This window comes from Gossypium arboreum, chromosome 13 (assembly GCF_025698485.1).
Source record: "Gossypium arboreum isolate Shixiya-1 chromosome 13, ASM2569848v2, whole genome shotgun sequence".
Lineage (NCBI taxonomy): Eukaryota > Viridiplantae > Streptophyta > Magnoliopsida > Malvales > Malvaceae > Gossypium > Gossypium arboreum.
Window position 1 is genome coordinate 125,141,707 of NC_069082.1, and position 26,443 is coordinate 125,168,149.

The window sequence follows — 26,443 nt, forward strand, 5'->3', positions numbered from 1 at the left end:
ATATTTTGTACCCTAATGAATAAGGTATTACAACTTTTCTTGGATCGTTTTGTGGTTGTTTATCTTGACGATATTGTGGTGTATAGTGAGATGCTTGAAGAGTATGTGGGATATTTTGGGGAGATGTTCCAAACTTTATGAGAAAATGAGCTATATGTCAAAAAGGAGAAATGCTCCTTTGCCCAACAAGAAGTGCCATTTCTAGGCCATATTGTAATATCCCGAATTAGGGCCTAATCGGAATAGTGGTTTCGTGACCATAAATCCGAGATAGAAATAATTATTTTATAATTATTTTGAGGCTTATGATATGATTTCATGATTGTGTGAAAATTTCGTGATGAAATTCTATGCCTAAAGTGCTTAAATTGAAAGTAGGGACTAAATCGAATAAGTTGCAAAACTTGCATTCTAGAAGTTTTTAGTATGAAATTGTTTTGGAACATTAATTAGGAGGTCTTAAATAGCAATTTGACAAATTTTAAGTTCATGGACAAAATTAGGACATGGAAGGAATTTTTGGAAAGTTTAGTAGTAAGGGTATTTTGGTCATTTAGTTATTAAAATGAATTAAAAACAAAATTAAAAGCCAATTTTTGTCCATCTTCTTCATTAGGCCGAAATTTCAAGGGTTCTCCATAGCTAGGGTTTGTTTCAAGCTTCCAAGCTCCATAGTAAGTGATTCCAAGCCCGCTTTTAATGATTTTTACGTTTTGAGATCCCTAGAACTCGATAAAGCTTATGTTAGCAATAATTTAACCTAGGGTTTATATTTGGAAAAATACCCATAGGTGAAATTTGTGTATTTTGATGTTTTATGATAGAATATGATGTTTTAAATTATGTTAGACAACTTGTACTACTCGATTTTAAGTAAAAACGAGTAAAAGGGCTTAATCGGTAAAAATACCTAATAGTCACAAGTACATGTTAGAGTGAGAATTTGATGTTTCCATAGAAGATAAAAGTGATCAGCATGTTGTAAAACATAAGAATAAGGAATAAAGTTTAATCCCGAGCCTAGGGGCAAAAATGTAAATATGCAAAAGTTTAGGGGTAAAATTGTAATTTTTCCAAAATTTGAGTTAAGGATTAATTTGATAATGTGAGTATTAAATAAGCTAAATGTGTTATTTTAGATCAAGAAAGACGTGGAATCGACCTCAATCGAGGAAAAGAAAAGATTGTGGACTAAATTGCAAAATCTTTGTATTTTGGTACCAAGGTAAGTTCATGTGTAAATAATGTAGCATAATGGTTATTTTTAAGTTATTGATTTTAATTATATGTTATGCTGAATTTTATTATGAAATGTATGCTTTGTGGTTAATTTCAAATAATATGTAAATTATGTGAACTACTTGTTAAATATAATTGTTACCGAGTATTGATTTGGCATTCTACGGAAGACGGCAAGGATAAGTGTTCGAGGAAAAGCCCGTTTGAACCTTAGGAATAGATTAGGATACAAGTGACATGTCACTAGGATGGTTGAGCATCCGAACTCGTTGAGTTGAGTCCGAGTTCACTTATGGATGCGAATGTCCGAACTCGTTGAGTTGAGTCCAAGTTCGTGAGATGTAACTAGGCATCCGAACTCGTTGAGTTGAGTCCAAGTTCACTTATGGATGCGAACGCCCGAGCTCGTTGAGTTGAGTCCGAGTTCGCTTATGGGCGGGTTACATGATTGCTTGATTGCATATATGGCACTTATGTGCAAGTTATCCATGTATCCGAATTATATTCCGATGTGTTCAACGGGTAAAGTTCTACTCAAATGGAGGAATATTCGAGATGTAAAGAGACGTATTGGTAAGTGATGTGAAATGGATATTTTGGACAGGTATGTATTTAACCCTCGGGTTGAGTATTGATACAACCACGATAAGGTAATAAGATGATGAAAATGATTAAAATGTGATATGTGTTTTAGTGATACATGCTAATGTTGATTGGTATGACTGCTTGTTATGTTACTTATTATTTGTATATGAACTTACTAAGCATTTATGCTTACTCCTCCTTCTTACTCATTGTAGTTTTGGACAAGCCATTTCAGAGTCGGGATAGGTTGAAGGCTCACCACACTATCCTAAGACTTTTGGTAATGGCTTGTAAATTTAAGTATGGCATGTATAGCAATATACCTTTTTGTGTAAATGATCTTATGGTATGGTGATGGAATGGTTGAGGAAATGCTTGATAATGATAAATTATGAAAATAGTTAGTTTAGATTATATTTGATGTTAAGGAAAATTATTAAGATACTTAGTGCATAAAAACTCATAAAAGGGATGAAATTTGCCATAAACAGAATACTGCAGCAACACTGATGCGAGTTTAAAAATTTACTAAAAATCATAGAAATTGAACATGGTGATGGACTACATATCAAATTGAAGCTTATTATGTCTAGTTTCACATGAAACAAATGAAACAGGTAAAGGAATTATATGTTACAAGATATTTGAATTTTAGTGAAACAGGGTCATAGCAGTTTCTGAATCCCCTGTTCCAACTTTAGAAATTCACCATAAATTGTAAAGATATAATTAGGTAGTGTATTTTATATTCTCAGAATCCTTATTGAGTCTAGTTTCAGGAGAAATAAACCTCATAGTCATATTGATTTTTTACAGAGAGAAATGTGGTTCGTAGTAAACAGAGGTCAGACCAGTCAAGTCCTGAAACAGGGGTAACTTTAACTAATAAACTGTACTAATTGGCCCAACAAAAAAATTCTAGAAAAAAATTAGTAGATAGGTATATGAGTCTAGATTTAGGGAAAATTTACGGATCTTGATTTCGAGTTTCATAACTCGAGATATGATTTTTCTTATAACTGTGATGCAAGTAGCTTAAAAGCTGTGAATGTAGAAATAAATAATCCAAAGTTCTAAATATGTTAAATTAAGCTTAGTAACACCTCATACTCGACTCCGGCGACGGTCTCGGGCGTGGGGGCGTTACACATATTGTGGGAGGTGGCACGATTCGAATGGATGAAAGTAAAGTTTGAGCAATTGCCGATTGAGAGCCACCAACCAAGGTGACGGAGTTACGGTCGTTCCTTGGATTAGCAAATTACTACCGTCGCTTCATTGAAGGCTATTCCAAGATCACTGCACCTTTGATAGACCTATTGAAAAAGGGCAAAGTGTGGGATTGGGACAATCGGTGTGAGAAAGCTTTCAACTAAGTGAAGCAAGCAATGATGAGTGAGCCTGTACTCACATTGCCAAATTTTTCAAAGGCGTATGAGGTACGCACGGATGCTTCGGAGTATGCGATTGGAGGGTGTTGATGCAAGATGGGCATCCGATTGCTTTCGAGTTTCGAAAGCTAAACGAGACGGAACGAAGATACACGGTCCAAGAAAAAGAGATGATGGCGGTGGTGCATTGTTTGCGCACATGGAGACACTATTTACTGGGTTCCAGGTTTGTGGTATTCACTGATAATTTTGCAAATAGCTATTTCTTAACCCAGAAAAAATTGTCCCCTAAGCAGGCTCGTTGGCAGGTTTTCCTAGCAGAGTTTGATTTTAGCATGGAATACAAGCCGGGGAGTGCCAACATCGTGGCTGATGCACTTAGCAGAAAAATGGAATTTGCAACGATAAGCCAACCCGAAAGTCCCTTATTGTAGCGCATTCAAGAAAGACTATCCCATGATCCCACGGGCAAGAATCTGATGGAGCTTGCCAAAGATGGAAAGACGAGGCAGTTTTGGCTCGAGGGAGAATTGCTATACACGCATGGGCAACGTCTATATATGCCTCAACATGGGAATTTGCGAAGGGAAGTCATGAAGGAATGTCATGAGTCAAAATGGGCTGGCCATCCAGGAATACATCGCACCTTGGCTCTATTGGATGATCGGTTTTATTGGCCTCACATGGGTGATGATGTGGAGACCTATGTGAGAACTTGTTTAGTATGACAACAAGATAAGGTTGAGTTGAAAGCCCCTGCTGGTTTGTTACAACCGTTGCCTATTCCGGAGCGCCCATGGGAGAGTTTATCCATGGAATCTATCGCAGGTTTACCTAAATCTGATGGATTTGCGAGTATTTTTGTTGTGGTGGACAGGTTTTCGAAGTATGCAACTTTCATCCCCGCAACCAAGGAGTGTCCCGCTGAGGAGGCAGCTCGCTTGTTCCTTAGACATATGGTGAAGTATTGGGTAGTACCACAGTCCATCGTCAGTGATTGAGATGGGCAATTCACGAGTCAGTTTTGGACGGAGTTGTTTAAGTTAATAGGCTCAGACTTAAACTTTTTCACTAGTGTAACGCCCCAATTTTCGGGAATCCTGTGAATGTTGGCATAGGTTTAATTATGTTAGTGGGCCTCTAGAAAGCCCAAGCTTAAGATAGAACCCGGCAATTTTAGTTAATTTTTGTTCCATAAGAAAAAGGGGGTGAAATTATAAAATAGGACCTATGTGAAAATGTTTGAAAATGCTATAGGCTAAATTGAAGTGGCCAAATAAATAGGAGTGCAAAATAGGAGGATTTGCATGACAAACCTCCCATTTTACATGAAGTGGCCAGCCATCATGTTGTTGTAGACAAAATGTACACTTGATATCCATAATTTATGGTACAAATTGATACAAATTGATAATAGGTTAGGTAAATGTTTCATGATAATAGGTTAGGTAAATGTTCCATGATAATGGGTTAGGTAAATGTTTCATGATAATGGGTTAGGTAAATGTTTCATGATAAGAATTTCATGTCTTTTGTATTAAAGAATTAAATGGATGAAATATGAAGTTTTATTAAAATAAAAAGGGATGAAAAGAACAAAGTTTTGTCCATCTTTGTTCATCATAGCTGAAAGTTAGAGAAGAGAAAGGAGAGGAGAAAGCTCTTGAGTATTCGGTCATTAGGAGGAGGAAAATTGAAGGTAAGTTCTTGGTACCTTGCTTCTATTTTGAGGTTCATGAGTTCTTCTTGATTCTAACTTAACTCTTGAAGTATATTTTGATTTTTAGTTGTGTTGTGAGCATTTAGTCATGAATTAAAATGAAGGAAATGGTTGTTGTTTCATGTTCTTTTGATGAAAAATGGAAGATAGGTGAAGTTGAGCCAAACAAATGAGCATGCATGTGCCTTAGATGCTAAAGGAAAAATCGGCTAACATGTTGTGCTTTAAAATGATGAAATGGAGATTATACTTAAGTAAAATCATAGATATGTGATGATTGATTGGTGATATACATGTTTAAATAACATGCATGCAAGGTATGTGTGAAAGAGTGATTTGGTAATAAATCTGCTTGGGACAGCAGCAGTAACGTGACTTTGGAAAATCACCATAAATTGTGGGAGAAGAATTAGAAGCTGAATAAATTATGTAATTAAAGCTTATTGAGTCTAGTTTCTAATGAAATAAACAAGAACATATTATGAATTCTGTACAATGAGAAATTTGATTCGTAATGAAGAGTGGTCAGATTAGTCAAACAGTGAAACATGGGAAACTTTGAGAAAAATCTGGTATTTATTGGCTAAACCAAAAATTCTGAAAATTTTATGGATAGAAGATATATGAGTCTATTTTCAAGGAAAATTAACGGAACTTGATTTGGAGTTTCGTAGCTCCATTTATAAATGATTTAGTGACTGTTGCTCAGGAAGACAGCTTGCAGTGAAATTATGATTATGTGGTAAACATTGACAAAAATTTGTTAATGAGTTGCTAATTGTTTTCTTATAAGCTTATTATGATCTGTAGGTGTGGTTGGCCGAATATTATAAGGGGTTAATACGTAGTTCGTATTTGAATAGTTAGATTAATGTGTTAGTAATCCAATTGTAGGCGGTTCGTGTGTGGATCTCGTCAGCATATCGTCGCAAACAGGTGTGTAACTAACACCCTCTTTCTTAGTCTGGATCGGCAAAAGTCGAAAAGTCGAAATGCCGAAAATCGGTATTTTGTAGATTTGCGAAAAGCGAATGCTCATGAGGTAAATCGATTAATGTTTTTGGTAAGCTGTAAAATTTGGACTGCAAAGTGCATGATTTACGTGCCTCGATATTTTTGGGCTTAATGGGCCAAAATTGGAATGATGGGCCAATCGGCCCAATTCGTAAGAACCCTCGACGTGATTCGTTAGTACGTGAAAAGTAGGAATATGCATGAAAAACCCTAAAATAGATAAATTACTAAAATACCTTTAAAAGTGGAAAATTTACGCTTTTGCCCCTAGTAGATAAATTACCAAATACCCCAGGGTTAAATTGACCTAAATGCATGTTTGATGTTGTTATTTATCGCATGCCATGTTGTTATTATCGATGCATGGACTGAGATATTGACGGAGGAAGTACTGAAAGTGGCGTGTCCACGTCTTGGAGGCTTTGCCTCAATTTATGATAATCGAGCAGCAAGGTGCAGAATCTGTGGAGTGTTAAATTTGGGTGGGTTGAGCTATTCCCCACATGGAGTGTATGGCTGGTACGGTGGAGTGTAGTGGTTGGTGGGTTGAGTAGTCTCCCAAATGGGCTTGCATATGTTTACCGATGTTGCATGTATTTTGAAATGGGCCTATGGGCCATACTGTTATCTGAATAAGGGCTAAGGCCCGTTTATTATAATCTGAAAAGGGCTCGCCCAGCATCACTATTACCCAAATGGACTTGCATATGTTTACCGATGTTGCATGTATTTTGAAATGGGCCTATGGGCCATATCATTATCTGAATAAGGGCTAAGGCCCAATTTATTGTAATCTGAAAGGGCTCGCCCAAGACCACTATTACTGAATGGGCTTAAGCCCAATAGGCTTGAGTGACTTGGGCTTTGAATGGGTTTTCCTTACACACTGAGTTTCCCCAAACTCACCCCTTTTATTTTCATCCACGCAGAAATCCCCAACCATAGTGGGCTTGGAGTCGTGAGGGAATTGGATGGCCACCCATTCGAAAGTTTGATTTTCTTCGTGAACTGGACATCCTTTTAATTACGTTTGAGGTTTTAGGCTTTTAAATGTAATAAGGCCGCTTATTTATTTTTGATGGTTTTAATATGTATTACTAAGATAGGTAATACTTATTTTAACTGTTGAAATTGGATAGCTTTAGGCGTTTTCAAAAACAACAGTTGATTTCAAAATAACACGACAATAAGCAAAGCTTCCGCAATGAAAGTATTTTCCAAAATTAATCACTTTTCCTAAAATGACTTAATCGAATCGGTTTCCTAGAAATATCCATGACGTTAAGGTGTGGCAATGGCGGTATGCATGTCTAGGATTGGATCCGAAGGAGCTTGGTACTTAAGCAATCCGATGGACTCACCACCTCTTTTCGGTTTCCTACCGGTGCATGACTTCCATTCACTTTAACCCTTAATGAATTAATCTTTTGAACATCAAGTACGATTTTCTGGACTTAGAATGGAATTTTTTTTTTATGTTTTTGATGTGGCATGCCGGATCCGGCCATAACTTCTGGGCCGGGTTTGGGGTGTTACAACTAGCATGCATCCCTAAACCGATGGGCAAACCAAACGAGTGAATGTATTGTTAGAGATGTATCTTCGGCACTATGTAAGTGCGACACAAAAGGATTGGCCGAAGTTGTTGGATGTGGCCTAGTTTTCGTACAACTTACAATGAAGTAGGGCGACGAACCAGAGTCCGTTCGAGATAGTGATGGGGCAACAGCCACTTACACCCAATGCTGTTGCAACTCGTTATGCGGGACCAAATCCAGCAGCTTATCGATTTGCGAGGGATTGGCAAGAGCAAAACGATCTAGCTAGAGCTTGTCTATATAAGGCAAGTAAGTGCAACAAGAAGTGGGCAGATCGAAATTGAAGGGACGTGCAATTTCAGGTTGGTGACCTAGTTCTTGCTAAACTACACCTAATTTTGCGACATGATGGGTTACACTAAGGACTCGTGAGACGGTCTGAGGGGCCATTTCGAGTTGTGAAGAAAGTAGGTAAGGTGGCCTACAAGCTTGAGTTGCTGAAAAGCTCAAAGTTCATTCAAGATTCCATGTAAGTATGCTTAAGCCATTCCATGAAGATGGAGAAGACCCAAGTTGAAGCAAGTCCGAACGAGCACTAATGGGGTAAAAGTTGCCTATGATCGAGAGGTCGAGAACATCGAGGCGGATCGTGTGGTCGACGGAAGTACTATCGACCATGCATGAATACTTAGTCCGATGGAAGGATTTACGGATAGTGAGACGAGTTGAGAACCTATTGAAGCCTTGTGGCAATTTCAAGACAAGATAGATCGATACCATGCAGAGGACGCGACAAGGGTGTCGCTAGATTCGGTGGGGGAGAATGTCATGGGTTGCACATGGGAGCCCGCAACTATGACACATCTATGCGATCCATCAAGAAGGAAAGAGGTTATTTGGCCCAATCAGACTGGCCCGTTGCTTAAAGAGATTGAAGGTCTATCTACAAGCTCGACAAATATGGAAACATGATCTTCGAAGATATGCAATCTTAGATATGATATGTAATCTTAGAAGATATGATTTTGTAATCTTAGAGATTTGATTTGTAGATACCCTTTGATCATAGCCGTTGATGTACTTGATTTGTACCGTTGGATTTAGAGAGGCTCAACTACAAATAGAGGCCTCTCCCCTCATTGTAAAGCACTTGAGTTTTTTTTGAGCAATAAGAATTCTTGAGAGCATTCACTCAAATTTCTCTCTCTCTCATGTTCTTATTTTCTGTGGCTTGTTCTTGTCTCTTTCTTCGTTTATCTTGTTTGGCTTTAAGTTGCTTTCGTTTGAGTTGTGTTTTGGGGAGGAATTCTATTGAATCTTTCTTTTGTGGAAGTTAGGCTGACTTAGGCGTTTTTGGAGCAAGAAACTGCCTAAGGCCGTACGGATTGTGAGGCAAGAATCCTAAGTCCATGACACTAGAAGTTAATAACATCTTTGGTTCGCTATAATGATAAATTCATTTCAGACTTACTTGTTGAAGAGTTAAAATTCATATGTTCAGTTAATTTTATCCCATTCCATGGAATATGTTATAACAAGAGAAACTTGAATGAGGTCTGCATAGCCATTCAGAGCCTTCCCTCATAATGGATAATTCAATGGCTCCTGTAATAGACATTTTCTTTCCTTGACCAAAAAACCCTTGCATCAGAAGAAATGTAACACCCTCTAACCCCAAACCGTCCCCGGAATAGGGTTACAGGGCATTACCGAAAACATACAAACTTTATTATTACAAATCAAAAATAACCACAAAATTATACTCAAAATAAGGTTAATTACCCTTATCGAGATTCTACGGACCTAATATGAACCTTGCGTGGGGTTAGGATTGAATCCTAACTCTGAGCCTCCCTGAAACACTAAATAGAATTATACAAACCAATCCAATTCACTTCCACATAACATGTAACTATATACCATTCATTTCATAAACTTAGGAATCGTCCCTTTATACGTCAAACTCCTTAAAGTTTATACACCATCTTTTACATTCAAAACATTAAATATATACAAATGACCACCTAAAACCTAGTACATGCCACATTACCAAAAGATAAGATTTTTACCACAAAATGAGCTGGAGTCGGAGATGATTTTGAATGCAGAACCAGACTCTATTTTACCTAACCTGCGCACGGAAAACAACCGTACGCTGAGTATTGAAGATACCCAATGGTATTATCATAATTCAATTCATAACATCAAATCAAGTTCAAAACATAAATGCACAAGTAGTCAATTGAATATGCCAATTCATGTCATATTAATGCCATTCAAATTATTATAAAATTTTCACCAACATGTAAACACTTAATTCATAACACTTTCATGTATACATAATTCATAAACATAAAGTTCATGCTTTCAACTTCACAACACAATTTCTTTTCACATTTCGTATCATCATTTTCTTTCACCTTTCATTCGATTATTCAGTTAATCAGATTCAGATAATTTTGCTCATTTCACTTATAGGCCCTATTAACCTGACTCGAACCAAAGTGGATACGCGGATCCAACCAAACACACCAGAGTGGCGACCAACGCCTCATCAGATAGTTTGAAGTAAATCAGATCTATGGCACACCAAGTACCTCATCGGCCAAGCCGAAGCAATGTGGCTACCAAAGCCTCATCGAAACTATCCGAAGTAAATCTATGGCATACCTAGTGCCTCATCGACTCAAGGTCGAAGAATCCCTGAACACTTCCAATCCTATGGTATGCCAATTATATCCACTAAGCCCGACTAGGTAATAGGGTTTCGATCATATTTCCATTTTCGAAACATTTTCACATTTCAATCAATTCTCTTATATTTCTCAATGTAATCACAACTAATCAACAATTCACATTCAAGTCATTTTCACGCACATTCATATATATATATATATATATATATATTACAATTAAATATGCAATAATAAATACTTTGAATTATGATAATACAAACCGATTTTCCCCGAGCTATTCCTCGACTACTTTCTCTTTCCCCTTTGTATTGGATGCCTCGGTTCCTTTGTTTGCTATGAAAATTAGCATAATTATAATTAATTAATATAATACAATCCAATTTAATTCATGAGTATAAACATGCAAATTTGACCATTTTTTTTTAAGATATATAATTTCACCATTAAGCTGTCTGTTTGAGTCATTGTTACTAAATTATTTATATCTTGAGCTACGAAACTCAAAATTAATATCCGTAAATTTTCCTTGAAACTAGACTCATATATCTTCTCACCATAAAATTTTCATAATTTTGGTCTAGCCAATTAGTACAGATTATTCATTAAATACTCCCTGTTACTCCATTTGACAATTCTGACCTCTCTCTACCAAAAATCAATTATCTCATTAGTACAGAACTCGAATAAGGTTATTATTTATTTCTTTTAAAACTATATTCATTAAGGAGTTCACACATATAAATTACAATCCATAATAATTTTTTACAATTTTAATGGTTTTCCAAAGTCAAAACAGAGTGTCTCGAAATCACCCTGAACCAGTCTTACAAAATTTCAAATATCTCTTGATTCATAAATTCATTGCTTACACTGTTTCCACTATAAGAAACTAGACCCAATAAGCTTTAATTTTATATCTTATTCATCCTCTAATTCAATTCCTACAATTTTTAGTGAATTTTCAAAGTCAGACCATTGCTACTTCCCAAAACTGTTTTGATGTAAAATGCTAATAACCAAGTTTATAACACCAATTCACACCTTATTTCTATTCAATTTCCATCAAAATATTCATATAACTATCAATTTTTCATCATTTTTCTATAATTCCGAATTTCTTTCAATTTAATTCCTAAAACTTAAAACTTATGGCTTGTTTTACAATTAAGTCCCTAATTCAATTCAAATTCAGAATTTTATCAAATTAATCCCTAATTTCATCATTTCTTCAACATAAAAACCTAATCAAACCTTCATTAATTTTCAATATTTTCTCATGAATTCAAGAAAATCTTTCTCTAAAGCTTTAAAAATACCAAAATTAGAAAGGAAAGGGCTTAATTAACTTACCAATTCAACTTTCAAGCTTCAATTCTCCAATTTTTCCTTTTTCTTTCTTCCTTTCCTTTCTTTCTCTGTTTCGTGAGCTTCTCTGTTCTTTTCTTTCTTTTTCTTTTATTTCCTTTTTATTTACTTTACTTTTAATAATAATAATTTAATATATATTTTAACACATAAAAATCTCAGATTTTTATGTTTATGCCGCCTCACTTAGGATAAATGGCATAATTGCCATTTTGGTCCTTTTTATTTAATTACTCTTAATTAAATTAAATTTACTTAATTAACTCTAATTTAACTCATAATTATCCTCATAAATATTTTTAATAAATATTTATGGACTTAATTTCCTAAGACGGAGGCCCTACGACTCGCTTTTTCGGTGCTCGAATTTGGGTCATTACAAGAAAAACACCACCAATAACTCGAAATGGGTAACCCAAGTGAAGATTTAAATAAAAAAATAGAATTAAAAAAACTAGAAAACACCATTAAAAGAAGGAGAAAGTGGGTTGATTGTAAAGAATAGGGAGAAATAACTAGCACGATGGAGATCAAGAGCTGAAATTTTAAGTTTGAGGACACGGTGGTTGATAGCAACGACCATGGTGGCTGGCGGTGGCAACTATTGAAATCGAAATGGCAGTGTTTGTTCCAACATTTTTCTGGGTTTTTATTCTGCACTCTTTTAGGAGAATAGGACGTTCTAGAGAGGGAAGAGAGGAGAATGGATTGTATGAAACTGTGATTTCACATCATCCATATCACTTTCTAATAGGAGAATTACAATTCGGCTTTTTCTTCTGCTAAAAATTAGCAGGAAAAATCTGATTTATTATTTTACTATTGGAAAATGATAAACGTTAAATAGTTTCATACAATCCTTCTCAAGAAGAGAGAGGGATAGAGGATTTGCAAAGAAGAGTCAAATGAGAGACAAACATCTTCTTCTTTTTTACCGTAATTTTTTAGAGTAATGGATTGATGTAAACTTCATAAACTAAAAATATTTTAAATTAAATATTATTAAATAATTTTATAAAATTATTATATTATATTTAATGTAAATATAATTAATAAATAATATATAAAACTAGTTTTTTGACCCCGCATGCGATTCACAGACTTACCTCTTGTATAAATTAATTAATTTTAAGAGTTATAAAAATTTGTAAAAATTTAAATCTAATAATAAATTATTTAATAAGTAAATTTAAACAATTTAACATGTGCTAATATTGATTATAACTATAAAATAATCATTCATTAATAATAGTGTAAATTAGAACTTATATATAGATGTATGAGTTTATTATATTTAAATTAAAAGATATATTTTATTAAGTCATATTTTTATTTATAAACTATTTACAGATATTATAATTTAGTTTATATATAAACATTTAATTAATTCATATTTTATATATATAAAATATTTATAGTATTATAATTTCAATGTTTATATTAAGATTTAATTAAATTTAAATTTAAATTTAACTTTCTAATAAAAATAGAATTTAAAATTAAAGTTAATTTTTAATAAAAATAGTGAAGAAATTGACATTTATTTATATAGTAAAATAATAAAAAATGAACATTATTTATTTATATAGTAAAATAATAAAAAATGAACATTCATTCATAGGGTAAATGCAAGTATGAGAGTATTCTCTAGCAAATGTGAGGGTGAGGGTAAGTGTGAGTATGAGAGGGTTCTCTAGCTAGTGTGAGAATAAAAATGATATATAAGAGTATTTTTTAATTAATACGGGATTAAAATTAATTTTTTAAGTAAAAATTGTAATAAAATTAACTTTGTTAACGATAAAAGTAAAGAAATGAGTTATGAGAATATTCTCTAATTAATGTGAGATTAAAATTAACTTTTAATGGATATAATGAAGAATTATCACTTATTTATAAGGTCAATATGTTAATGTGAGGTTAAAATTAACTTTTTAATGGATATAATGAAAAATTGTCACTTATTTATAAGGTTAATGTAAGATATGAGAGTGTTTTCTAATTAATGTGGGATTAAAATTAGCTTTTAATAAAAATAATGAAGAAATTGGAACTTATTTATAGGGTTAATGTGTGAGCATGAGAATGTTCTTTAGCAAATATGAGATTAAAATTAACCTTTTAAGGGATTAAAATTAATTTTTAATGAAAATAATGAAGAAGTGAATTATAAGAGTATTATCTAGTAAATTTGGGATTAAAATTAACTTTTTTAATGAAAATAGTGAAGAAGTAAACTTTGAGAGTATCTTTTAGTCAATATGAGATTAAAATTAATTTTTTAATGAAAAGAATTTGTCACTTATTTATAAGGTAAATATGACGTATGAGAGTGTTTTCTAGTTAATGTGAGATTAAAATTAATTTTTTCATAAAAATAGTGAAGAAATTGACGCTTATTTATACAATAAGTGTGAGCTCTAATTTTCAAAATTGATAGGGATTAAGTTGCTCAAAATTTTTTAGAAGGACCATTTTCTCAATATCAAAATTGAGAGGGAGTGGAGAGATGTTTTTACTAATCTACATAAAAAGCCTTTTGGTATATTGATATTCGAACCCACTTATGGATTATGCCGTTAGGTGTTTGTAGTCCACGGTTAGGATAATTGCCTTCCAAGCAATAGACCCGGGTTCAACTCCCGGCAAACACAATTAGATTTTTCATTTCAAGCAATTTCCTTTTTCTTTGTTCTCCGATGGAATGGTGGTAACTGGTGAGTTAGGGTGTGTTCTCCATTGCCTTTGGGATGAATTTTTTTTAAAAAAAGTACTTTTCTCTTAAAAGCAATGAAGAACACATATCATTGGGACAAATTTTTAACTTTTGGGATGAGCTTTTTAGAGATGAAAAGCAAGAATTTTAACTTTTTAGCCAAAAAGCACTTTTGGTCTGTTATTTTACCTTTTTAACCTTACTTTTTGACTTAAAATGTGTTTGATGCTATTATTTTGTGTTCTCTTTCTTGGTTATTTAATATGATTTTTACAAATGTGTTAAAAGCATTAATTAAAATAAAAAATATTTTTAAAATAATATAATTGTGTCAATATCTAATTTCAAATATTTAATTATTATATTTAAATATTTAAATATAGTTAATATTAATTACTTAGAAATATTTAAAATTAATATTATATATTAAAATATTAACAATAAGTTATAATAAATTATTTTTTATATTTTACTAAAATATCATAATATTAACTAATTTGAACATTATTTAAGTACATATTTGTTACTTTATAATATCATGTCTAAAATGGACATTTTACTTTTCAAAAGTACTTTTTGACAGCAATATCAAACACTTAAAATTTTTCTAAAGTACTTCTCAAAAGTACTTCTCAAAAGCACTTTTCCACAGCACTTTTCAAAAGCACTTTTCAAAAGCAATGAAAAACTGGCCCTTAGTGTTTGTTGGATCAACACATGAGAGCCATTTGCCTACCAAAACCACTCACAAGCGCACGCACACGCACACAAAGAGAAACATTTGCGATATTCAAAAGTGTGAGCTAAATTCTGTAGTAGAACCCCCTACCCTACACATCAAACCTTTAAACAATTTATCCTTTTGTTTTTCATCAAAGCTTCACCATTTAATTTCACCAAGGAGAGAGATGAAAAAAAGTAGGGAATGTGAAAAAGGTTGAATGATTTATGTAATAATTTTCAAATCTAAACATGAAATAATAGTTGCTCTTACCCTTTATTTTTCTTTAGATGCTTGACGCTAGCATTTAATAAATATTTAAATATATAATAAGTCTGTAGTAAGCTATGTGTTATAGTATTAGAGAAGAGTCATGAATCACACATTAACTGTTTATTAAACACTACAGCAAAATTGATTTTTAGCGGCGTTTTTTTAGGCCTTTAGCGGCGCTTTTAAGCGCCACTAAAACTATTCATGGCGTTTTTTCAAGCGCCGCAAAAAACGTCGCTATAGACAGCGACGCAAAATTTTGCGGCGTTTATTTGAAAAAACGCCGCTAAAGATCAGGACCTTTAGCGGCGCTTTTCCCACAAACGCCGCTAAAGGTCATAAAAATTAAAAAATAATAAAATATTATAAAAAAGTCCTGAAAAATATAAAAAAATTAAAATTCATTATCAAAATATTGAGAAGAAGAATAATCTATGATATAAATACATCTCGCCAAACAAAATACCGCACTTATCATACTACACCGTAAATCTAACAAAATACAAATAGAACAAAATAATGATAGAATGCACACTTTAAGATAAACAGTTAGCTTAAACAAGTCGTCACTATGCATGAATTCAGCTAATCTGGACCATGTATCCAACAAAAACTCAAACACGAGAAAAAGAAAAAAAGTTAATGAATGACACATATAACATCAAATTAATAATAAAATATGCAATTAACAAGTCAATATTAACGCATACATATAACATCAAATTGCACAACTTAATATACTCAATACATTAGCGAAATAACATCACATTGAACAATGAATTTAACACATTCGAATAGATCAATTTTAAGCTCACTAATGGTTAATTTAGCATGTGAACAAGATATAAATGTTTGCATTTACAGCATGGTTTAATCAACTTCAAGCAGAAACTAAATGCTGTAAATTTCCAGCATTCAAATCATATATGGACAACATTAATATGACATTTTCGAGCACCTTAAAGACACATTTGGAAAATTTGAAGAACCATTAATCATGTTATTAATCATATATGCAAGAATTAGAATTTGTTTCGACAAAAATCATTGATCATGTTATTAATCATGTGCCTTTGCATTTACAAAGCGTTGCATCTAAAACCTACATAGTTTAAATAAAAATATCACCAAATCCATGGCCTATCCTCAAACAATCTATTATTTAGATACGTAAACAAGTCAAATGTAAAGCGACTCATGGCAAAGTATTTTCCGATCCACTATGTTTGTTGTTTTTATCTTTATTTCTTCCCGAGTTCAACTTTAAATTTAAAGTTGCATAAAAAACATGACACCTGGGACAAGTGGCTTTGGCAAAAAAGAAAAAAGAAAATGCAAAACAAAGGAACTAATAGCATAACAAGGGACAAAGAATTGATTGACACTACTATCATCTAAAAATTCAAAATGAAAGACATAAATGTAGAAGTTCAACATTAAAGGACATAAATGCCAATGTTAAAGAAACTGGACCACGAGTTAAACCAATTGGTTTGATTGTTTCTTATTTTATTTTTATGTTTAAACATTAATTTAATGTAAAATAAATAGTTAATATAATTAATAGTTAACAATAATAAGCATTTACCTTAATGGCATGGTCTTTAATTTAAGAAAAGGGAAAAAAATAATTGGTTTTTACCTGTTCAATAAATAACTAGTTTTGATTGGTTTGAATATTACCCAATTCTTAGATAATGCAAGGACTGGACAGCGAACCTTAATTGGTTTTAGTAATACATTACATGTGGTTTAGCTAGTAATATTTTCTCTGCATAATCTTTTACAAGCTGCAATTGTAGCATCAAAGACTGAAGCCAAAAGGAGAAATTGAATGTCACTTACCCTTGCAGTTCCTTGGTTCAATGTATTTCCCAGATAGAGAATTTTCTTCATGAGATCCTTCAATTTAAGGAAATTTTGTACCTATATAACCAATACAAAAGTTGTAAGATAAGAACGAATAAACACTGCCGTCATCAACAACATTAATGATATACCTCATTACATGCGAAATTTACAGATTTAAGCTCCTTTTAAATTCGAAACCGCAAGTGGTAAAAAATGTAAGAACAGAGGATAAACAAGTGATTCAATAAAAGAAAAAGGAGAAACAAGAAGGAGATTAATTATTGAATAATATTGTAAATTTATCAAATCAGATTTACTATGGAGATACCGCCAAACCTGAGTTCGGAACTGAATCTTGAAACAAAACACTCTTAGTTTTGACTCTACTCGTGGCACTTTCATCATTTTTGAAAGATACATTATCTGCCCATTCTTTCCTTTTCTTTCTCATTTTTGAATTAGATAGAACCCATACTACCACTAAGAACCAAGGCAGCTCTGACTGAAGCACAAAGCCTACTTTACCCGAACAGAGATATAAAATCAATAGCCTCTTGCAGTTCCTCTTTTCCCATCGAGAGGAGTAAGGATTTGGCAGCAAGATACACATCTTCAGGGCCACCAACCTGGATCACATGGCATTTTTTTCATAAGTTTAATACTACCTAAAAGTGTTGCCAACCTAATATCATTTGTGTTTCTAAAATACCAGACTTCTGTGGCAACTAATCTTACATGCATCATTGAAAATATAAAGTAAAAATTATAATATCTTGCAATGAAATTGATACTAAACAGTAAACTCACGAACAAGGTTAAAATAATTGGAAAAATATTTACTAGTAGACTCCTATCCTGGGGAAGAACTAAAGAAGGTTGGGAAGAAGTTTAATGAGTGTCCATATACATTCAATGGAAAACAATATATAATAGGTCAACTCTAGCAAAAGAAGGTGATCCAAAATGAATTCGTACCATGAAAGTAAGTGAACCAGCTTCAGCAACTACAACACCTCTAGAGACGGGAGCATCCAACATGACAGGGTTCTCCCAATTCTCTACATAAGTTATATGAATTCAAACTGAAAAAATATATGTGTTTATGTGTGTGTGGATGTATATTTATTTAAAGATGAAGGTTGCAAAGGAATGAAGACATATCATGCAGGTTCATCTCAAATATAGCTGTCTCATTCTCATGTTTGAATGTTAATGTCAACACAATGGTGATCCCAAATTAACATCTAACACCAGAAGTCCAATGTTGCTGTTGTTGAAAGAAAAAACTTATTTAAATAATAACTTTCATGAAATTTTTAAATAGTTTCAACTTTAAATTAAGTATAAATTTATTAATAGTTTTATAACCTTAAATATAATTTATCTAGAAAAGTTTAAAGACAGAAAAAAAGAAGATATAATTTAAGTACCAGTAATATATAAACTTTCAATATATTTTATTACAGCCTGCAATAGTTTTTGTTCATTATATTATATAAGATCTCGCAATTTCAATATATAAATTATATTTACAAAACAAAACATTACGGAAAAAAACTTTAATTGAAGTTATACTTTAAGTTCAAAGATAAAAAGACACTCTATATGGCATTTGATATTTTGTAAAAAAATGATTTTTAATCATTTTTCAACTGAATTAATATCAAGAACTAAAATATAATATAAAATCATAGATAAATATCTCGGGAGATAACGTGAGTCAGACAGAGAATGGTTTTTAAAGAGAGCTTCTACTTCATCCCAAAACCAACAGAAAACAGCAAATTCTATGGCTACGGAGGAAGAGAAAGGAAAATAGTTAGAAATTAAAAGAACAATAATCATAACACAAATTAAAGTTGAAATAGTACAAGATTTAAGCACAAAGGGCTAAAATTATATCAAAGAGAATTGATGCACCTGTATAGCTCGTTTTTCCCCTTGGAATTTGGGTTTAAGATCCCCATTGGTCTCCAAAACCCCAGCAACATTTTCCTTGTCATTGCCATTGCCATTTCCAGCATAATTAGAAAAGCTGTTGTTTAAGTGTAGACGGAGTGCTAATCATCATATTTTCTCCCACTAAACAAAGTCAGACTGGGAATACCACTGTGTCTATCCCTATAAAGAATATTAAATGTGTATGAAAGGTGTAACGCCCCAATTTTCGGGAATCCAGTAAATGTTGGCATAGGTTTAATTATGTTAGTGGGCCTCTAGAAAGCCCAAGCTTAAGATAGAACCCGACAATTTTAGTTAATTTTTGTTCCATAAGAAAAAGGGGGTGAAATTATGAAATAGGACCTATGTGAAAATGTTTGAAAGTGCTATAGGCTAAATTGAAGTGGCCAAATAAATAGGAGTGCAAAATAGGAGGATTTGCATGACAAACCTCCCATTTTACATGAAGTGGCCAGCCATCATGTTGTTATAGACAAAATGTACACTTGATATCCATAATTTATGGTACAAATTGATACAAATTGATAATAGGTTAGGTAAATGTTCCTTGATAATAGGTTAGGTAAATGTTCCATGATAATGGGTTAGGTAAATGTTTCATGATAATAGGTTAGGTAAATGTTCCATGATAATGGGTTAGGTAAATGTTTCATGATAATGGGTTAGGTAAATGTTTCATGATAAGAATTTCATGTCTTTTGTATTAAAGAATTAAATGGATGAAATATGAAGTTTTATTAAAAGAAAAGGGTGAAAAGAACAAAGTTTTGTCCATCTTTGTTCATCATAGCTGAAAGTTAGAGAAGAGAAAGGAAAGGAGAAAGCTCTTGAGTATTTGGTCATTAGGAGGAGGAAAATTGAAGGTAAGTTCTTGGTACCTTGCTTCTATTTTGAGGTTCATGAGTTCTTCTTGATTCTACCTTAACTCTTGAAGTATATTTTGATTTTTAGTTGTGTTGTGAGCATTTAGTCATGAATTAAAATGAAGGAAATGGTTGTTGTTTCATGTTCTTTTGATGAAAAATGGAAGATATGTGAAGTTGAGCCAAACAAATGAGCATGCATGTGCCTTAGATGCTAAAGGAAAAATCGGCTAACATGTTGTACTTTAAAATGATGAAATGGAGATTATGCTTAAGTAAAAATCATAGATATGTGATGATTGATTGGTGATATACATGTTTAAATAACATGCATGCAAGATAGGTGTATGAAAGAGTGATTTGGTAATAAATCTGCTTGGGACAGCAGCAGTAATGTGACTTTGGAAAATCACCATAAATTGTGGGAGATGAATTAGAAGCTGAATAAATTATGTAATTAAAGCTTATTGAGTCTAGTTTCTAATGAAATAAACAAGAACATATTTTGAATTATGTACAATGAGAAATTTGATTCGTAATGAAGAGTGGTCAGATTAGTCAAACAGTGAAACATGGGAAACTTTGAGAAAAATCTGGTATTGATTGGCTAAACCAAAAATTCTGAAAATTTTATGGATAAAAGATATATGAGTCTATTTTCAGGGAAAATTAACGGCATTTGATTTGGAGTTTCGTAGCTCCAGTTATAAATGATTTAGTGACTGCTTAGGAAGACCGCTTGCAGTGAAATTATGATTATGTGGTAAACATTGACAAAAATTTGTTAATGAGTTGCTTATTGATTTCTTATAAGCTTACTATGATCTGTAGGTGTGGTTGGCCGAATATTGTAAGGGGTTAATACGTAGTTTGTATTTGAATAGTTAGATTAACGTGTTAGTAATCCAATTGTAGGCGGTTCGTGTGTGGATCTCACAAGATATCGTCGCAAGCAGTGTGTAACTAACACCTCTTTCTTAGTCTAGATCGGTAAAAGCCAAAATGTCAAAACCGTATTTTGTAGATTTGCGAGTGTGTGAATGCTCGTGAGGTAAATCGATTAATGTTTTTGGTAAGCTGCAATGTTTGGATTGCAAAGTGCATGATTTCGTGCCTCGATATTTTTGGGCTTAATGGGCCAAAATTGAAATGATGGGCTAATCTGCCCAATTCGGTAAGAACCCTCGAGACGTGATTCTCGTTAGTACGTGAAAGGTAGGAATATACATGAAAAACCCTAAAATAGATAAATTATTGAAATACCTTTAAAAGTGGAAAATTTACGTTTTACCCCTAGTAGATAAATTCTTGAAATACCCCTAGGTTAAATTGACCTAAATGCATGTTTGATTGTTGTTATTTATTGCATGCCATGTTCTTATTATCTGGTGCATGGGATGGGATATTGACGGAGGAAGTATCGAAAGTGGCTTGTCTACGTCTTGGAGGCTTTGCCTCAATTTATCGATAAGCTGAAAGCAAGGTTGCATCTCGTGGAGTGTTAATTTGGGTGGGTTGAGCTATTCCCACATGGAGTGTATGGGTGGTACGGTGGAGTGTAGTGGTTGGTGGGTTGAGTAGTCTCCCAAATGGGCTTGCATATGTTTTGATGTTGCATGTATTTTGAAATGGGCCTATGGGCCATCTTATTATCTGAATAAGGGGCTAAGGCCCGGTTTATTGTAATTTGAAAAGGGCTCGCCCATACCATTGTTGCTGAATGGGCTTAGGCCCAATAGGCTTGAGTGACTTGGGCTTTGAAGGGTTTTCCTTACATTGAGTTTCCCAAACTCACCCTTTTATTTTCATCCACGCAGAAATCCCCAACCATAGTGGGCTTGGAGCGTGAGGGAATTCGGAGTGGCCACCCGCTCGAAAGTTTGATTTTCTTTCCGTGAACTGGACATCCTTTTAATTACGTTTGAGGTTTTGGGCTTTTAAATGTAATAAGGCCGCTTATTTATTTTTGATGGTTTTAATATGTATTACTAAGATAGGTATTACTTATTTTAACTGTTGAACTGGATAGCTTTAGGCGTTTTCAAAAACAACAGTTGATTTCAAAATAACACGACAACAAGCAAAGCTTCCGAATGAAAGTATTTTCCAAAATTAATCACTTTTCCTAAAAATGACTTAATCAAATCGGTTTCCTAGAAATATCTATGACGTTAAGGTGTGGCAATGGCGTATGCATGTCTAGGATTGGATCCGAAGGAGCTTGGTACTTAAGCGATCCGATAGACTCACCACCTCTTTTCCTAGGTTTCCTACGGTGCTGACTTCCATTCACTTTAACCCTTAATGAATTAATCTTTTGAACATTAAGTACGATTTTCTGGACTTAGAATGGATTTTTTTTTTAACGTTTTTGATGTGGCATGCCGGATCTGGCCATAACTTCTGGGCCGGGTTTGGGGTGCTACAAAAGGACCAATTTACCTCCTCCACAAATCAACAACAGCAACATTGGACTTCTGGTGTTGGAATTTGGAACCCTAGTATAATTTACACAACATAATTCACAACCTGAAAGCATTAGGATTCAACTCACATATTTGATTCTCAATAAGAATGAAAACTAATGAACTCTATTTTATTACTTCAGTAGATAATATTTCATCCTGCACTCCTTATAATATTTCTTGTTTAACACAATGAAGAAAATAGATAAAATACAACCTACCTTTTTCCTCTATAACATTACAGCAAGAACCAATAGCCATAATTGTAAACAAGAATACAGAAAACCAAGTTCTAGTTAATAAACAACTTCTATGGATCTAGCGAAAGAATGATTTCACGGTGACAAGAGAAAAGAGGAAAGAGGAAAGAGGAAAGTTTTTGTCAACTAAAGTTGGAGAATCTTTTTGTTCCATCGAACTATAAGAAAACAGAAACAATCAAACACCAATTTGCCGCGGGATTTCATGGCACTACCGCCCCTATCACCACCTCTTCCTCTCCCTCTTCCACCATCACCTCTGCCCCTAAACCCACCACCACCACGGCCTGAAACATGATTAAACCATTAGGAATGCCATAACGAGAGTCTGTAACTAAAAATGATAGGAAACGTAAGAGACGTTGGTTACTTACCTCTTGGAGGTCTCATCGCTGCGAGAGTTTGAAGTAATGAAAGTGAAGAATCAGAAACTAAGTGAAAACAGAGAGTGTGAGGCGATAAAAATGTGTTAAGGCAAATGCTAGGGTTTTGACGAAAAATGTAATTGGATATTACTGGCGTATATTATGTAAATGGATTAAAAATTTGCATAAAATGTAAATGGATTAAAAAATTGCATCGTATATTATATGCACAAACTGTAAAAATATAATTTTATAATGTTTTGTATATTATGTAATTCTTATGTATTATAAAATTTATAATACATAAAAATTAAATTTATAATAATATTATATATTACTACAATGTCAACATTAAAAATGCTAATACAATTACATATAAAATTTTAATAAATATAAATTAAAAATTTTAATACAATTTCATATATAGGATATTAAATATTAAATTAAAAATAATATAAATATATATATTAAATTGGGTTTAGGTTAAGCCTTTTATTAATATGGGCATACTTAGATAAAATTTTAGGCTCATATATTGAATGAAGTGAGACTTGAATAAAAATAAAATATATTAATATCATGCTTAAAGCACAATCATGTTTAAGTTAAACAATTATGTTTTTTATTAATATATATTCAATGACTTTAAAAATTAGGGTTTTAGTGTCGGGCATGAGAAAAAGAAAACATTTCAAAAGGAAAACAACCCGTTTAAGTTAAATTTCCAATTAAATTTATAAATACTTAACGTAAATTTACTTAAACCTAATGATATTGTTTTAATTTTTTTATAAATATATACATGTTATTTTCATTTGATATTTATTAATTTTTAAATATAAACAAGTTAAATATTTTTAATTATTATTATTTTTCTATTAGTCATTGAATTATATGTAAGTTGTGGATTTAGTCATTTTACTTTAATTTTGTTATTTTTTAGTCATTGTAATTTTGAAATTTTGAAATTGTAGTATTAATTAAATGGTAGCTATTAAATTCATTAAGTTTTGCTATTTCTAAAATCTAATGTAACAAACATATTACTCACAAAAAGCCGATTCTGGATTTAATGGTTGTCATTTGTGTCAAAATTAAAATTTCAAAAGTCGAGAAGTATAGGGACCAAGAATGATCTAATTGGATAACATGAACTCAACCTACAACTTTACGCACAATATCAAGACTAATAGCAGAATTTAACCAAACATATATAATTGCTATCATTTGAGTGATCATGACTAAAATTTTAAATTTTGAAAAGTACAAAAGATAAATTTGATCGATTTGAAAAATACAGGACTAAAACTAATCAAATTAAAATATAAGGACTAAATTTTAAGTTTAAATTTCACTTAAATAAATTAAGTGTAGAGGAATTAATTTGAATTGAATTATTTTAATATATCAAAATATTTTTAGATTAAATCTTAAACCATTTAATATATATATAAAGTTTATCTATTATCTCTTAAATAATTTAAACTATAATCATAAGTTTAATATATTCAAATTAAGATTATCTCTTTTACAATTATATAAGAAATCATTTAATATATAAATTAAAAATACTAATTAATCTAAACCCTAAACCTCTTAACCCCTATCCCATAAACACTAAACTCTAAACCCTTACACCTTAAACTCTAACCCTAACCCCTAAACCCTAAATCATAATCCCTAAACCCATAATTCATCATAAACCTTCAAATACTAGTTAACTCCTAAACCTTAAACCCTAAACCATATATCTTAAACCATAGTTAACTCATAAACCTTAAACCCTAAATCATATATCTTAAATCATAAACCATAAACTATAATGATAATTAATTCAATATTTTAAATTCAATACTATCTCTTTTACGATTATATAAGAAAATATTTAATATATTGTATAACCATAAATTTTAATAATTATTATTTTAGGGGTTATAGATTAGTGTTTATGGTTTTTTGAGGTTTAGGGGTTATATGACTTTTAGCGGCGTTTTTACAAAAGCGCCGCTAATGCTCTGGTCTTTAACGGCATTTTTACAAAAGCGCCGCTAATGCTCTTGTCTTTAGCGGCGTTTTGCCATAAGCGCCGCTAATGCTCTTGTCTTTAGCGGCGTTTTGCCAAAAGCGCCGCTAATGCTCTGGTCTTTAGCGGAGTTTTTCCGTAAGCGCCACTAATGCTCTGGTCTTTAGCGGCGTTTTACCAAAATCGCCGCTAATGCTCTGGTCTTTAGCGGCGTTTTACCAAAATCGCCGCTAATGCTCAGTCTTTAGCGGCGTTTTACCAAAAGCGCTGCTAATGCTCAGTCTTTAGCGGCGTTTTCTACTAAAACGCCGCTGTTGCTTTGTTCTTAGCGGCGTTTTTTATAAAATGCCACTATTGCTCTGTATTTTAAAATTTTTGTGGCGTTTTTTGATAAAACGCCGCTAAAGCCCTATTTTCCTGTAGTGAAAGTTGATTTTGAGATATAAGTGTTTAAACCACTTTCAACCTATAGGTTGCTTTCTATGGATAAAATTGTAAAGTGGAAAGTTTGAAGCTAAAAATATATATATATCTTCCATGGTAACACTATAGCATAAGGTTATCTTTAGTATAAATTTTTTCTCCATTTCCCAAGCTTTTTCCATAAATTGGTATAAAGAATGAAAATGACATTAAATCAGGCAAATGTCATATATGAAATGAAGCAACAAAGAATACAGGAGATTTTGTTTAATAGTGAAAAGGGCTAACCATGTTTTTAGATTAAGGTACTTTCATAATTTAGGGAATATTCTAAATTTCATAAACCTCGACTTTTTTCTCTAGTGTGGCTAAAAAAAAACATGTTTATCATGCATTTTTCCTATCTTGATTGTCTTCATAATCATTGTTATCATTTGATTTGTTTAATACTGCTGAATCAAAGAGTGATAGTCCAATAACTGACAATCGATAAAAAACTCCTTGTGATAGTGTGAAGAGAAGGCAAATAAACCGTTTCGAGAGTAATTGTTGGCAATGCAAATGCTCGTAAATATGCAGTCAAAGCAGAGCTGAAATTTTCATTTTCAATAATCAATATGTAATTAAATTGTTGATATATATATATATATATATATATATTTAAATAATCAATATGTAATAGAAACAATTAAATATAACATATAAATGTTATATTTAATTGTTTCTATTACTACATATTGACATCCTCGATTATTATAGTTGACTTATCAATTAAAGGAGAGGATTTGCTATTAAAATACTTATCGTAAATATGAACGCTAAATAAAATACTTCTTATACCCATTAAAGCCAAACCATTTATTTACCTAACTTATATTTATTTTGGTAAAAGAAGACTTATATTTATTTACTTTATTCCTAAAACTTCAAATAAACTCATCTTTTATCTTTTAAGTTTGAAAAAGAGGCTTAA

At 32.4% G+C, this 26,443-nt stretch overlaps 1 protein-coding gene, 2 long non-coding RNA genes and 1 other non-coding gene across 5 annotated transcripts; 2 read left to right on the forward strand and 2 right to left on the reverse strand.

Annotated features, from left to right (window-relative positions):
• The first annotated feature begins 4,760 nt into the window (after positions 1-4,760).
• On the forward strand, positions 4,761-8,684 carry LOC128286402 (uncharacterized). The gene is made up of 2 exons (XR_008276948.1): positions 4,761-4,914; positions 5,830-8,684. It is a non-coding gene; the product is annotated as an uncharacterized LOC128286402 (long non-coding RNA).
• Positions 8,685-14,131: 5,447 nt separating this feature from the next.
• TRNAG-UCC (transfer RNA glycine (anticodon UCC)) lies at positions 14,132-14,202 on the forward strand. Its single transcript has one exon. It is a non-coding gene; the product is annotated as a tRNA-Gly (tRNA).
• A 3,185-nt stretch (positions 14,203-17,387) lies between these two features.
• On the reverse strand, positions 17,388-19,299 carry LOC128286896 (uncharacterized). Of its 2 annotated transcripts, none has more exons than XM_053024696.1 (2): positions 19,030-19,299; positions 17,388-17,735 (listed from the first exon to the last, which is right to left on the reverse strand). In XM_053024696.1, the coding sequence occupies exons 1-2, from the start codon at positions 19,131-19,133 to the stop codon at positions 17,426-17,428; spliced, it is 414 nt and encodes a 137-aa protein (XP_052880656.1). In that variant the 5' UTR covers positions 19,134-19,299; the 3' UTR covers positions 17,388-17,425. The 2 variants fall into 2 exon arrangements, 1 of the variants encoding a protein (XP_052880656.1); XR_008277579.1 differs by lacking the exon at positions 17,388-17,735 and adding an exon at positions 18,691-18,902.
• Positions 19,300-22,491: 3,192 nt separating this feature from the next.
• On the reverse strand, positions 22,492-23,164 carry LOC108463403 (uncharacterized). The gene is made up of 2 exons (XR_001868063.2): positions 23,034-23,164; positions 22,492-22,946 (listed from the first exon to the last, which is right to left on the reverse strand). It is a non-coding gene; the product is annotated as an uncharacterized LOC108463403 (long non-coding RNA).
• Positions 23,165-26,443: the final 3,279 nt, after the last annotated feature.

What these genes read in the sequence shown, in the direction of transcription:
- LOC128286896 (XM_053024696.1), bottom strand. Translation starts at nt 19,133, where the DNA reads ATGCTGGAAATGGCAATGGCAATGACAAGGAAAATGTTGCTGGGGTTT. An exon ending in GGGAAAAACGAGCTATACAG is followed by an intron (nt 17,736 to 19,029) that starts GTGCATCAATTC and finishes CATGTGATCCAG; the next exon opens with GTTGGTGGCCCTGAAGATGT.